The sequence below is a fragment of the Dermacentor silvarum genome, chromosome 3, assembly GCF_013339745.2.
Source record: "Dermacentor silvarum isolate Dsil-2018 chromosome 3, BIME_Dsil_1.4, whole genome shotgun sequence".
NCBI classification, from domain to species: domain Eukaryota; kingdom Metazoa; phylum Arthropoda; class Arachnida; order Ixodida; family Ixodidae; genus Dermacentor; species Dermacentor silvarum.
The window spans coordinates 213748501-213760945 of NC_051156.1; the positions used below are offsets into that span (position 1 = coordinate 213748501).

The window sequence follows — 12445 nt, forward strand, 5'->3', positions numbered from 1 at the left end:
TAACCGGTTGGCCGTAACCTCTTCCCGGCGCTCGGAGCGCATCATGAGACGAGGCGTTGGCAGAGGCGGTCGAGATGGTGACCCGTCCTTCGTCCCGTTACGCGGGGCGGCCGCCAAGCGGGCCGCTACTATTCAGTATCTAGGTGAAGTGCGCGTTTTACTATAGTTACGGCAAAAAAAGAGCCTTCACGCAGCCACCACCCGCGCGCACCGTATATGGGACAGGCGTCGTCACCCTTTCCCTCCTTCGTCTCCCTCCGTATACTGTTCACCTCCGGCGCCCTATCTAGCTATATAGCGCTTGTGGGGACTGCACGTGGCGCGAGAGAGAGAGACACTGGGTCGAAAAACCCATCGACTCGCAGCCCCGCTTGCTGGCGCGACGCAAGGTGTTGCGTAAGGTGCGATGGTTCGTCGCCTTGCCGCAGTGTGCGCCACTTGTGTTTATACCGTGCAGGGTGGAGGAGGCTATACGAGATTGACCTATGGGGTCGCCGGTCCGACGCACGAAAGTGCAGATTGGAGTGCGCACACTCGATGATGTTCAAGGACGGGCCTTTTCATTAAGCCGATATCATATAAGCCAGTTACTTTCAGAACCAGGACGTCCAGGCAGCTATGTCTGTTCTTTTTTTCTTTCTTGCAAATGGCGCGAGCGCCCCCTTTAGCTTCAGCCCCTCTTGCCATGTTCCTTCCCCATTCTCTCTTATCAAAGACGTGTAGACCTACTCGGCTTGTTATTGAAAGTAGATGGGCGCAGTACTTCGAATAAGTGTAGTACGTTGAACACTTCCAATGTCATATCATGTGGGTAAATCTGGACCTACTCGGCTTGTTATTAAAAGTAGATGAGCGCAGTACTTGGAATAAATGTAGTACGTTGAACACTTCCATTGTCATATCATGTGGGTAAATCTGGGTAATTTGCGTGCGTTAAGCTAGAATTGGTACGACCGTGGAATCCTTTGAACCCGTGGCTGTGTCATGTTGGAAACATACATATACGGCGCAAGTTGCGCCAAAAAAATAAAAATAAATAAACGTGGTGACGATATGGCAGCATTGTTTATGCGCGAATTTCGTATCGCGTATGAGCGCTGTAAGAAGTCTCGCCGCATGCTGGCGACCGCTGTTACGACTCGTAGCTTCCACAATGCTGGTCTGTTTTAATTAAGACAGCTGTGCAGATCTCCATCTCGATGTCCCTCAGCCTTTCACCTCCTGGCTACTCCTGCCCCCTCCCGCTATTTCGACGTCGGAAACTGCGTCTCCGGTCTTTGTCTCGTCTGCTCTCCGGCAAGCAGACGAAATAAAGATGACAGACGACGCATCCTATATACTCGGAGCTAGCGCACGGAGCGCATGGACCAGACGGAGGAGTGTGTTGTTGTTGTTGCCTCCACACATGGCTCGTACCCACAGGGGGGATTGGCCACATTGGTGGAGTGTGTTACGGTGTAGCGAGCGACCGACCTCGTTTTCATCCATCTTTTCTCGTGGCTTTGGTGTTCTCGTGCCCTTCTGACTCGCCGGCGCAGACGCATTATATTCTTATTTCTCTCGTCTCGTGTTTTTTTACCTTTCTTCTTCTTCGCACTGCTGCCGAGAGAAAAAAAAAGGAAGTGCTAGCGAGTATGTATGCGTGAGCCTGCTGCTGGCGGTAGGGCAGACGCGATAAAGCCATCTCGGTACATCATCATCTCTTCTTGCTCTTCCTTCTCGTTCGTGCCCCTTCTTCTTCGCCTTCTTCTTGACGGCGGTGGACTTCGTGAACCGCAACGGTTACTTGTTTTCGTGCGTCGATTAGAGAGCTGCGCTGAGCTGCACTCGCTGGCAAGCCGTGGGGAAAAAAAGAAAATGCGGATGGAAGTAAGGCAGACGGGCAGAATGTGGAGGAGATGGGCGAGGGGATCGAGGTGGGCTTCTTCGCGCTCTCGTACGTTACACCAGCCCCCAAGATTTCTTCTTCTCTCTTTCTCTCTCTCTTCTCTCCTCCTTTCCCTAAGCGCTTGTTCCAGATAAACGGGCGTACGCACACGCTCCGAAAGAACGCGACCGGGTCCCGGCGGTGCTCGAGACGTAAACAAACTCCCTCACCCACATTTCTTTCTTTCTGCATCTCTTCTTCCTCCGGCGCTTCCATTCACCGGGTCACTGTTACGTTCGTGTTCAGCGAGCGTCACGCGCCAGCGTTCCCGACGACGTCGACGTGTTGTTGTTGTTGCTGCTGCTGTTGCTTCTGCTGGCGCCATAGTGTTGTTGTGCATGCGAGCTATCCGGGCCGAAAACGCGTGGAAACGGGCGGCTGCCACATTTGGAGCGAGTAATTTATTCGTGCACGAGAGAGCACTCCGTTTCGCGATGATGATGATCCTAAAGGCACGCAGTGGCACGTATACCCACTCGGGGTGGTTGGTCAAAAGTCGCGGGCGGATTACACAAACGTATTAGAGCTATGCGTTTAGAAGTATTTTCTCAAAACCACCGTTCTGAATGACCAATAACGAAAATATCTAAAGGAAAGCATGGGCGAAGCAAGAAAGTGATCTATGAGATTAATACAATGCAATCGACGGGTTTGCTCGCTTGTATTTCTTTCTAACTCCGACTCTGATCTCACTGGTGTAAAAGGGCCTTTCTCCGATGGGTTCTGGGTACAACTTCTGTACTGTCCATGACAGTGGATAGCCTTTCTGTTCTTTATGGTAATACAAGAGAATGAATACGCAGCTGAAGAGAAAAGCGTATAAATATCCTAAACAAAAGCGACTATTTCTCGCTGCAGAACTCTTTTCTTTCTTCGAAAAAAAAAAAAAGAAGAAAATAATGACCGTCAAGTGGAGTGGACTTTCCACTCTAAATATTGCTTCACTGAGTGAGATCAGTGGAGAAAAAATTGGCTTTCGCAGACTGTAGTTCGGCACGTGTGACTTCTGTGCGAGCACTGAACCCTATATGGGTCCTAAGCTAGCGTTGTCATGGCAACTGACGTGCCGTCGTATGAAAACGCTGACCCCTGCATGGCGCGACCGACCCTCTGTAGACAAGATTGAGAGATTTACTTCCAAAGAAGGAAAGAAAGAAGGAAAGAAATGGAGAGATTGGTAGCGTTAGCTCTTGATGAAGACACTGACTGCTATTGACTGTTGCATAGTAGGCTATACAGGGCACGGTGAAAGGAAGAAAGGAGAGGTTAGTTATACGCGAGAGCGAATACTAATGAATAGGGCCTGTATTCGGTACAAGAAGTTTCTCGTATTAGAACTGTTCGTAAGACGAGATGCTATCCAACCGTGATGTCGTACACATTAGCAAAGAGGGCCGGCCGACCCTCTTTGCTCGACGACTATAGTTTATGTAGTTGTGAGACTGTGCAAGTTTATGTCTTACTTACGTTCAAGTTACGTCACTGCATGTCAGTGTACGCCGGTCTATACTCTCTTGTCTACCTCGTGCGCCGGCTTAGACGAAGAGTTCAGCAGCATTCTCGATTGCCTCAATTTTCGATAGCCTTTTTTTTTTTTTTTCGAAACTCTACCTGCGGATGTCACAACACTCGCCTTTTCACATTTTTTCGACGCCGTAGCGATAGCGCTACGGCGTTCTAGGTGCTTATGTGTGACAAGAAAACGAAAAAAAAAAAAAAGTAGTAGAAGGTAGATAGTCTGAGAGGCGGCGTACAGTGCGCGAAGTAACACTGCAGGCGCCGAAGAGCCGAACATCCGAGCTCGTTTGCCGTCTCCTGTTGTTTCAAGGCTGTGTGGCTTTCGAAATTCACGCCGTGGCTAGACAAGCAGAACAGAGGGATCGCTAGCGAGGCAAAGGGATGACTAGTTCTTTCTTTTTGCGCTTTTTGATGGTGCGTTTTCCTTTCGCTACAGTGCTTTTCGGTCTACTTGGGAGCGCTAAGAGCCGACGCGCCTGCCCTGCGTATAATACCGGCTCTCAGAAGTCATCAGTGGCAAGACAAGTGTACTCATACAGAAGCAGCAGCCGAAGAACAAACACAGCCAGACTGAACGGCGCGAGAGACTCGCGCGCACTCTGGCGAGCTCTCGTCTATTATGTAGGCTGCTGCTGCTGCTGCGCTGACGTAAGCGAGAGGTAGGAGTAAGTGCGGAGATTGGGGGCTCCTCCTGAAAGATTTGTTCTTTTTCGCAATCGCGTCTCCGAGTCTCTACGTGAGGCGCGCGCGCTGTTCATGTTAAATCCGGACGCGATGAGCGGGCTCGGGCCGTCTCTGGCGCCCGGGTCGAAAGGAAAAGAAGAAGAAAAGAAAGAAGGGAAGGACGAAGAAAGAAAAGCGGCGACGTGGAATGACGGGATCGATTGCAGCACCGGCGCTTGCGCGCGGTGAAACAACAGTGCCTTTGCAGAGAAGGTTTCTACTTGCTTTCGCGAACAAGGAGATGGATAGAGTGTTTGAAGCAGCGAGGCCCTTTCGTGACCGCTGAGTAAGTGAGTGAGTGAGTGAGTGAGTGAGTGAGTGAGTGAGTGAGTGAGTGAGTGAGTGAGTGAGTGAGTGAGTGAGTGAGTGAGTGAGTGAGTGTGCGCGTGCGCCTCTCTGTGTGCGTGTGTGTGCGAGCTTATGCCAGGGATAGCTCTCAAGATATGGCATCGTTTGATGAAAAACAAAAAAAGAACAAGTTTCGAGAAAGTTTTTTTTTTAATCGTGCGCTAGCTTGCATTGTGCATGAAATTTGCATTCTGTATTTGCCGTGCATAGAGTCAGCAACGTTTTAGCGATATTATGAAAGGGGCCGCCCCACGGAAAATTGAGCAATCGTCTAGTTGTAACGAAAGTAGCTGTCGAAATCTGTGGAAACTTCGGCACTAACGACAGTAAATGTTTCTGAGAATGAATCGGGGACATCGAATAAACGTTAAGCGAAAAGCAAGGACAAGAATAAAAAAATCCTACCCAGTCTCAGAAACAGCGTTTACCTTCTTTGCAAATGAGGAAAGAGGTGCTAAAACAAGACAGAGCAAGATATGAAGGAAGGCAGAAAGAAAGAGAGAGAAAACAAGAAAGGATAGAAAACAACACATGAAAAGAGAAAAAAAATGAAAACGAAGGCAGGAATTAGCTTAGCGTGACCTTCACCCTGCTGTTGTCCGGGTGAACATCCCCTCTGAACGATCTCTTGAAAGGTTCCTCGCTAAAAACAAGGGAACGTGACGCAATAAAATTAATGACACGCTTGCTGACCTATAAGTGCCTCCGAATGGCCTGCCCCGAGTGATACCAGCGGGAGGACAAAATACCATCTGAAGGGCGGGTCCTCGGAAAGAAAGAAAGAAAGAAAGAAAGAAAGAAAGAAAGAAAGAAGAAAGAAAGAAAGAAAGAAAGAAAGAAAGACATCCACAGAGGTATAGGTGAGGGACGGTGAATAGCCTTAAGCCAATTCTATCCTTTTTCATCTTCTATCTGTTCTTGTGCTGGTTGTCCCCCCCCCCCCCCCCTTTTTTTTAAGTAGTCACTCTGGATCTTTCTTCTGAATAATTTATTGATTGATTAGCCGTAGTTGAAGTCTTGAAGTGGGAGTAGAATTATAACTGGTGCCCTCCTAGACGATATCTCATTCGCAGAGGGTAATAAACGGGAGAGTGCGGAATACATTGCGATAGTGTCACGAAAAGTTCGTGACATTATCGAGAGCGGGTCTCTGGATTGCATGATAACTGTAAAACCTTATCTCATACTTCGAGGCTCTCTGATGAAACATTTCCCGCCGACTATTGGGTTTTGACGTAGTAAGTAGCGCAAATGCGCACACGCCACAAAAGAGTAGAAAAGGGACAGGGAGCAAACGCTTTCTGCGTTCTTTAAAAAAGTCTTCGTCTCTGGATGCAATATTCTGATTCGCGTCATCAGCGGCGTGTTGAATTGTGTGACAGTTGGCTGTGGAAAAGAAGTGTTGTCTCGGTGAGTGTGCTGATGTCATTAGCTTTATGTTATACCTAGACCTGTTACTCCAATCGGAATTCTCGTCACATGCTTCGTGGTGTCACAAACGCAAGGTTTATTATTGTTATTTTTTTAACGGCGCGTGCACGTGAACTTTACCGTGGGCTTTAAACTGTATCGGAATCATAAAGGCACATCGACACGCGTTGATGACTGTTCATTGAATGCGCGAAACAGAAAGGACTAGGGCATGCGCATGTGTCTTGTCCCCCCCACCCTCTTTTATTTTGAGCCGACATTCCGATGTGCATTATACCAACTCGCCCGAACCAACCACCTTGATGTTAAATGACCCCGAGATAATCTGGATTCTAGCTTTTTCTTCTATACGTCATGTATCCCTGACGGCAAATGGAGTGTAACTTCTTCCCGACAGTCTCCGTCACCGGTTTCACATACACAGTGGCTTTCGATTACCGGCGGGCGCATTCCGATGAAACGCAATGCGATATCGCTCGTGCGCTGCGAAATCGGTGTGTGCTAAAATAATTCCGTGTCGCCCAAAACTAACGCCGATCGTTAGTCCGTAAGACACGTTTTGAAGCCACGTTTCACGTCGCTCCGACAAGCCTATGTACGCTTCGGTTCTCGCTGTATTAACACCTTGGCCCTTCACTCGCGGCCTCCTCCGCAAGCAGGATGCATATCTCGCCACATTTGCCACTCTTATCTTATATTTTATTCAATAAGGTGTATCACCGTGATCAAGAGCGGGCCGTGGCGTTCAGCTGTATAATCGTGAGCGCCGTTGGTCGCGGACGGGATAAGGGTGAACGCAGTTGTGCGGTGGAGGAGTGGGTGCGGTTCGTGGCCGCGCGCGTTCCCGCTCGGCGGGGAAGCGGCAGCGAGGAAGCGGCAGCAGCAGCAAGATGAAGAGGACGAAGAAGCGCACGGAGAGGAGGAGGGAGGGAGCCCATCGTTCGGCCCCACCGCCGCTCATTGTGTCATTGGAGCAACGGCGGTAACGGCCTAGCGGCGCGGAGAGCTGCTCCTGCCGCCGCCGCATCCCGGACGGGAGGTCGACGACCGCCGCTTTTTGCACGTACCACCGCGCGCGCGCTGTTGGCGTGCCGGCGCCGGTCAGGTCGCTTCGATCCGCTCGCTGGCTGCGCTGGCGCGTGTACAACGGAGGAGTCCCTTTGCCTAATGGGCAACCCCCCCTCTCACGAACGCGCGCGCGCACACACACACACACTCATCCACCGCGTGCCCAGGTGAAGAAGAGGAGAAGAAGAAGAAAAAGATGAAGGCACGCCTCTGCTGCCGTCGCTGAGGTCATCGGAACGCGCTTCCTCGCCGCGTCAGAGGCGCGTGAGAAGAGCTCCACCCGGAGATCCGTCTGCTCCTACTTCTTGCGGCGGGGTGTTCGGCGCCACCAAAGACAGCAGCAGCAGTGGAAAGTCTGATGATGACGGGGCTGGGCCTCGGGCGAAGCCCACCTGAAGGTTGTGCCGCGGGAGAAGCGAGATGTGGGGGAGGGGGTACATTTATATATGTCTACATATGGGCGCGTATAGCAGTAATGATGATGTGTCCCGTTGTCTTAACGTTCCCCAAGGGCACTGCCGCTACACTGGGCGGCTACGGAGAAGAATACCTTCCGGGGTTCACTAACGTGGGCCTGCAATCATTGGATTGTGCGCTCTTCATCTTCGCCGAAGGCGTTCCGGCCTCGAGTGACGTGAGAAACAGTGCTCGGGTGACGTAGCCGCGGTAGGAGTCACTGGCTGTCGCAGTATCTCTGATCGGTCGACGTGTACGCATGTAGCACTCTTTGCGACTGGCCTATAGGTAGACACACAAAAATTCGAAACGGCCTTCCGTGGGAAGCCAAAAATTACCTGTTTTAGAGGAGGTGTGCGAAGCTTGACGCCTGGAAGCTGTCAGTTACGAAGCACGGTGCTTTGATGGGCACATGCGTAGGCAATTTTCACGGCGAATGTTGCCGTTGGTGCGGTTAGGGGTCCACTTAGGGCCGAGATGCATTGTCACCAACAGTAAACTAGCACACGCGTCAAACGATCAGTCGACGAAGAATAATCGTGAAGTCCAGTTGGCAACATCCACGTTCTGTTTACTATATGTTGACGTGAAATCACGATGTACCGGAGCTATCCTCACTCGCCATTCTACTCTTGGAATAGCGCTTACATGTAAATAAAACTGGCATGCTCTCAATCACGAAACGGTCTTTTATTTTTTATGTAAATTGTACAGTCATTTGTTTATGCTCGCACGTTATAGGCGCTCTCCGCACGCGCTGGCATCGCATAACCGCAGAACACCGCAACCGATTGTCAAAGCCGTTGACATGCGCAGTATTGCTTTTGTTCTTGTTTTGTTTTGTTTTTTTGCTGTTTTACGTAGTCACGTTGGCTTTAAACACGTGCTATTTAACGTCAGGGACTGGGTAAGGGGACTGAAATAATACAAAGTAGTCAGGAAGTAGAAAGCGCAAGAGCGGCAGTGTCTAACTTGGAAGTGCATTGAAGCATCGCGATGTTGTACGTCTTCGTCCATGCTGCTTAACCTCGACTTGAGCCTGGTGTGCCGACCTGTTCTTCCTGTTCTGGACGCTTCGTTACATTGCCAGGTAAAGCAACGGGGAAGCTCTATCGGGACTATACAGCCCGTCAACGGTACTTGCATGCGACTTTAATGGTTGATTTCTCTTCCGTTTTCTTTGAATGGATAGTTGCAAACTTCTGCGGACGCCCTCAACGAGTTCGCGATCACATAAATGAAAGTGCGCTCAAATACTAAAAGAGTGTGTTCGTACGAACGCACTCGGAAGAGTGCGCGATCACGGCGCAATTTGCTGCGACACTATCGCGTCGCCTGAACGTGCAATAGCGGTGCCGCCCCTTCTCCCGTATTGAAAACTCCCACCGTTTTCTCGAAAAGTTCGCAATCGAAACTGTTTCTTCATGCGTCCCCGCGCGCCGAAACCCGGAGCGCGCATCCTTCCGGAACCATCTTCCTCCTCCGAGCAACGCGGCGAGCCGGCGCCGGCTAGTCTTTTCCACTGTGTGTGTGTGTGTGTATTTACTGGCGTACTGTGTATAAACTACCTACGCCTTGCACTCGGCAGAGACGTGCGCGCGTTTGCTTTTTCCAATATCTTCGCGCCGACTATCTCAATCGCCACTGGAAGCGGCAGCAACGAGCAGGTGTGCACAGCTCTCATCGTCGCAGGTGCGCTGCTGCTCCGCGCTCGTCATCCGTTCGGGGGCAGCTCGCAAGCATTGTGCGGCGCGATGCCTTCTTCCGAGAAGGTGGGCGCGAGAAGCAGCAGCAGAAGGAATAAGCGTTGACGAACGTCCGCCAGAGCACGCACGCATCGCTCGCTCGCTACAGCAGCGTGCGGGAGGAAGAAGAGCGGCAGGACCCAGAAATGGGTTGCTGTATCAGGCGTTGACCCCCGCCAGCGGCCCTGGCCTGACCGCCACTACCACCGCTGCCACCTTCCCTCGCCCGTCCGTTCCTCCCCCCCTCGGTCCTTCCGCGTCGCCCGCCGCGGCACACAGACCGACTCTCCGGGCCCCCCCTCTCTTCTTGTTCGGCATCATCCCCACCCCCTCCTCGTGGAACGACGCTCCCCAGTGCAAGCTGCAGCCACTGCGGGGGCTAGGCATCCCCCCCCCCCTACTACCTCGGACGCGCGCACGCTCACGCGCTGCCCTGCGCTCCTCGCTCACTGCGTCCCCTCCGACGCCCCTTTGGTCCCGCGCCGCCGCCGCTCAGCTGGCCACACGCCGTACACGCTGCCGCCGCAGAAGGACGCTCCTCTCTGCTGCCGCTGTGACGCCCGGGGGCGGCGTGCTCCGCTCTCACGACCGCTGGCCAAGAGAAGGACAACCTTGACGGACGACCTGCTCTCCTGGGCCACCGCCGCGGAGGATCGGCCCAACGAGTTCTTCCTATCGCTACCGGGGTGTCTCTCTTCTTCTCTCCTTGGCGCCGGTTGACCGCGTCCTGCCTGGTATACGAGGCACCCGGCGTCATCGCCTTGCGCGACAGGCTGGTTCGAACCCCCCACCCGACTTCAGGAGACCTCGGTTGGTTCGGCACGCGACAGTGTCGCACGGGCAACGTTCGCGACGCAATCTTCGGGCGAGGGAAGAAAGAACTCCGCCGCCTTGCCACGGGTTGTTCTTGCAGGCGGCGCGTCGCCGCAGGAGTGCCGCCGCTGCCGGCCCCGTTTCTTTCCGCCTTCCTTTTGTGCTGTCGCCCCGCCGCCGCTATCTTCCAATTCCGCCGCGACCGCGCGCGCGCGGCAGCGAGTGACAGACAGCTGACGAGAATGAGGAAGAGGAGATAAGAGGGCCTCGGCGAAGACACCTCGCGAAAGGCCTTCCCGGTTCCGGATTGGATTGTGGACTTGCCTTCGTTTGACGCGGGCGCGTGCCCCCCCGCCTGCTACGCACGCTTTTTACGCGCCGTCGAAAGGCGTCCTTCTTCGGCGGGCCTCTGGCTTCTTCGAACGACGTCTCTGCGACTTCCATGAGTATTGTGCTGCTGCCGCCGGTGACCGCTGGTGTCGCGACGCGTGGTCGCGTGCCTGCCGCCTAGAGTGGGAGTCTTCGCGCGGGAATGCTGCCTCTGAGCTACGGCCTCGAGATTGTGCAGCTCTTCGAGCCCCGTTGGGCGGACCACGAAATCAGGTGAGCTCTCGGGGCCGCGGTGTAAACCTGGGAATCTCGAAGACGCCTCCGCTCGTCTCGTCCGGACATGCTGGTTGCTTGTGAAAGTCGGCAGTGTTGATCACTTCTCGCTGGGCGACGTGACGTCATTTTGCGACCGCTCCCAGAGCACGTCAGTGGTCTTCAAGGGTGATTCGCGTGAATACTAGATTAGGTGAGGATAACGTAGGGTCACAGGGGGCTCGTTAAACTAGCAATTTATGAGATTAAGAAAAAAACTTGTGAGATAAACAGGGAAGAGTGACTGCGCAAGACCTTTTCTTTATGTTATAATGTAGCTAGGGTTTAGTGGTAAAGTAAGCAGGCTTGGCGTCACAGGTTATGCTTTTATTTTGTAATAAGCGATCGTCATCTTTTAGGTCATCGCTGTTTATTATATGGCGACGAACAACCGATACACCTGATTGTTCTTGCTAAGCGACAACAGCCAGGTGATGGACTGTCTTTGTGGTGGAGGTGGTATTATCTAAGAAACTTGAAGTCTGGAGGGAAAAATTGATTCATGGTTCTCGTAAATTCGGGCCAGCTGCGATGGAAATGTTTAGAAATTAGGCAAAATGAGTTACATTTACGTTGTTTACCTCCATTTTTCTTCACTAACGAAGTGTTTACATAATGGCTACCTCTCCGGTAACATAAGCGCGAGGGAATGACCTTTACAATACTAGCTTGCTATTGCGAAAAATGGCCATTAAATGTTGCTCGCGTAAACCGTTCATTCTCAACAGAAATGCGCAGCTTCAGTACCAATCCTAAGTTACCGTTTGCTATGTAATCAAACGGAGAGGTAACGTATAGGGCAGCAAGCTGTACTCATCCCCGTTTCGCGCATATATCTACTCGGCACACTTGTGTACCGAATTCTATTCCGTAAATTAAGTGAAATGTTCTTGCTTTTTCTTTGACGCTATGTGATTTCAAGCGCTGCTCGTTGATGTCCAGGCGCAGTTCGTCCCAGGTTACCGTATATTATGCTGGAAAACCGTCGTCACGCTGTTGTTTCAAACTGGCTTGAATATCTGGCGATACTTTCAGGTGACATGTCCGGTGTTACCTCGCTTATAGTAATGTGCTTGCGAAGTATCTTCTGATCCTCTGCACCATCCTCTCCCCCGTCTCTTTGGGACACAATACTGCATATCTGTGCTTTAGCTGCATCCAGGTTCCACACCTTTCTGCACATATACTATCGCAGTTGTTCCTCGTAATCGTGTGATTTAGCGCATTGGGCGTTACCATGTCCAGCTGATAAATTACAGGAGGAGAGAACTCAGTATTGCTCATGCCTGCGTGTGCGTTGAACTTCAATGCGAGGTACGTGGTTGCTATCGTTGTCATTAACGAGTATATATAAAGCACCGATTGCGCCGAAGGAGTTGATTCGTCGTGTCTGATGTTGATGTTCTCCTTCTTTTACCTACTGCCAGTCCATTAGGCCCTTCTCGCAATTGTTAAGCCAGATTTTCCCGCAATGTGGTTTCTGAGTTCACCTGTGCCTGCGTAATAAAACAGTGCGTCACGACATACAACCTGTACGCGTTATGTCGACTTTGATATTGAACGATTTGTTTTGTTATATTTGGACTAACCTGGCGTGTTATCCGCTGCTGCTGCTATACCTCGATAACTCAAACAACCTTTTAGATTACAGCGTTGCGTTGAATGTGCGTGTTCTTAAAGTTATTTCATCCGTTCCGCGTGGACGCAGCTGTGTCTCTTGAAGTAGAATATGTTCACGTGGCTCTTGTGGCGATGGTGACGCACTGTGGAGAAG

At 51.7% G+C, this 12445-nt stretch overlaps 1 protein-coding gene and 1 long non-coding RNA gene across 3 annotated transcripts in view; one reads left to right on the forward strand and one right to left on the reverse strand.

The window, feature by feature from the left end:
- Positions 1-12445, reverse strand: part of LOC125944147 (uncharacterized) — a 204689-nt gene that overhangs the window by 178570 nt on the left and 13674 nt on the right. The window lies entirely within an intron of this gene.
- Positions 1-12445, forward strand: part of LOC119446630 (uncharacterized) — a 181217-nt gene that overhangs the window by 87315 nt on the left and 81457 nt on the right. Inside the window, exon 1 of one of the 2 annotated variants that reach the window (XM_037711115.2) lies at positions 9687-10632. The exons of the other annotated variant lie outside the window; for it this stretch is intronic. Within the exon in view, the coding sequence (XP_037567043.1) occupies positions 10562-10632 (71 nt within the window). The 5' untranslated portion in view covers positions 9687-10561. Of the gene's footprint in view, positions 1-9686; positions 10633-12445 lie in introns of those variants that run through there. 2 annotated transcript variants of the gene reach the window in all.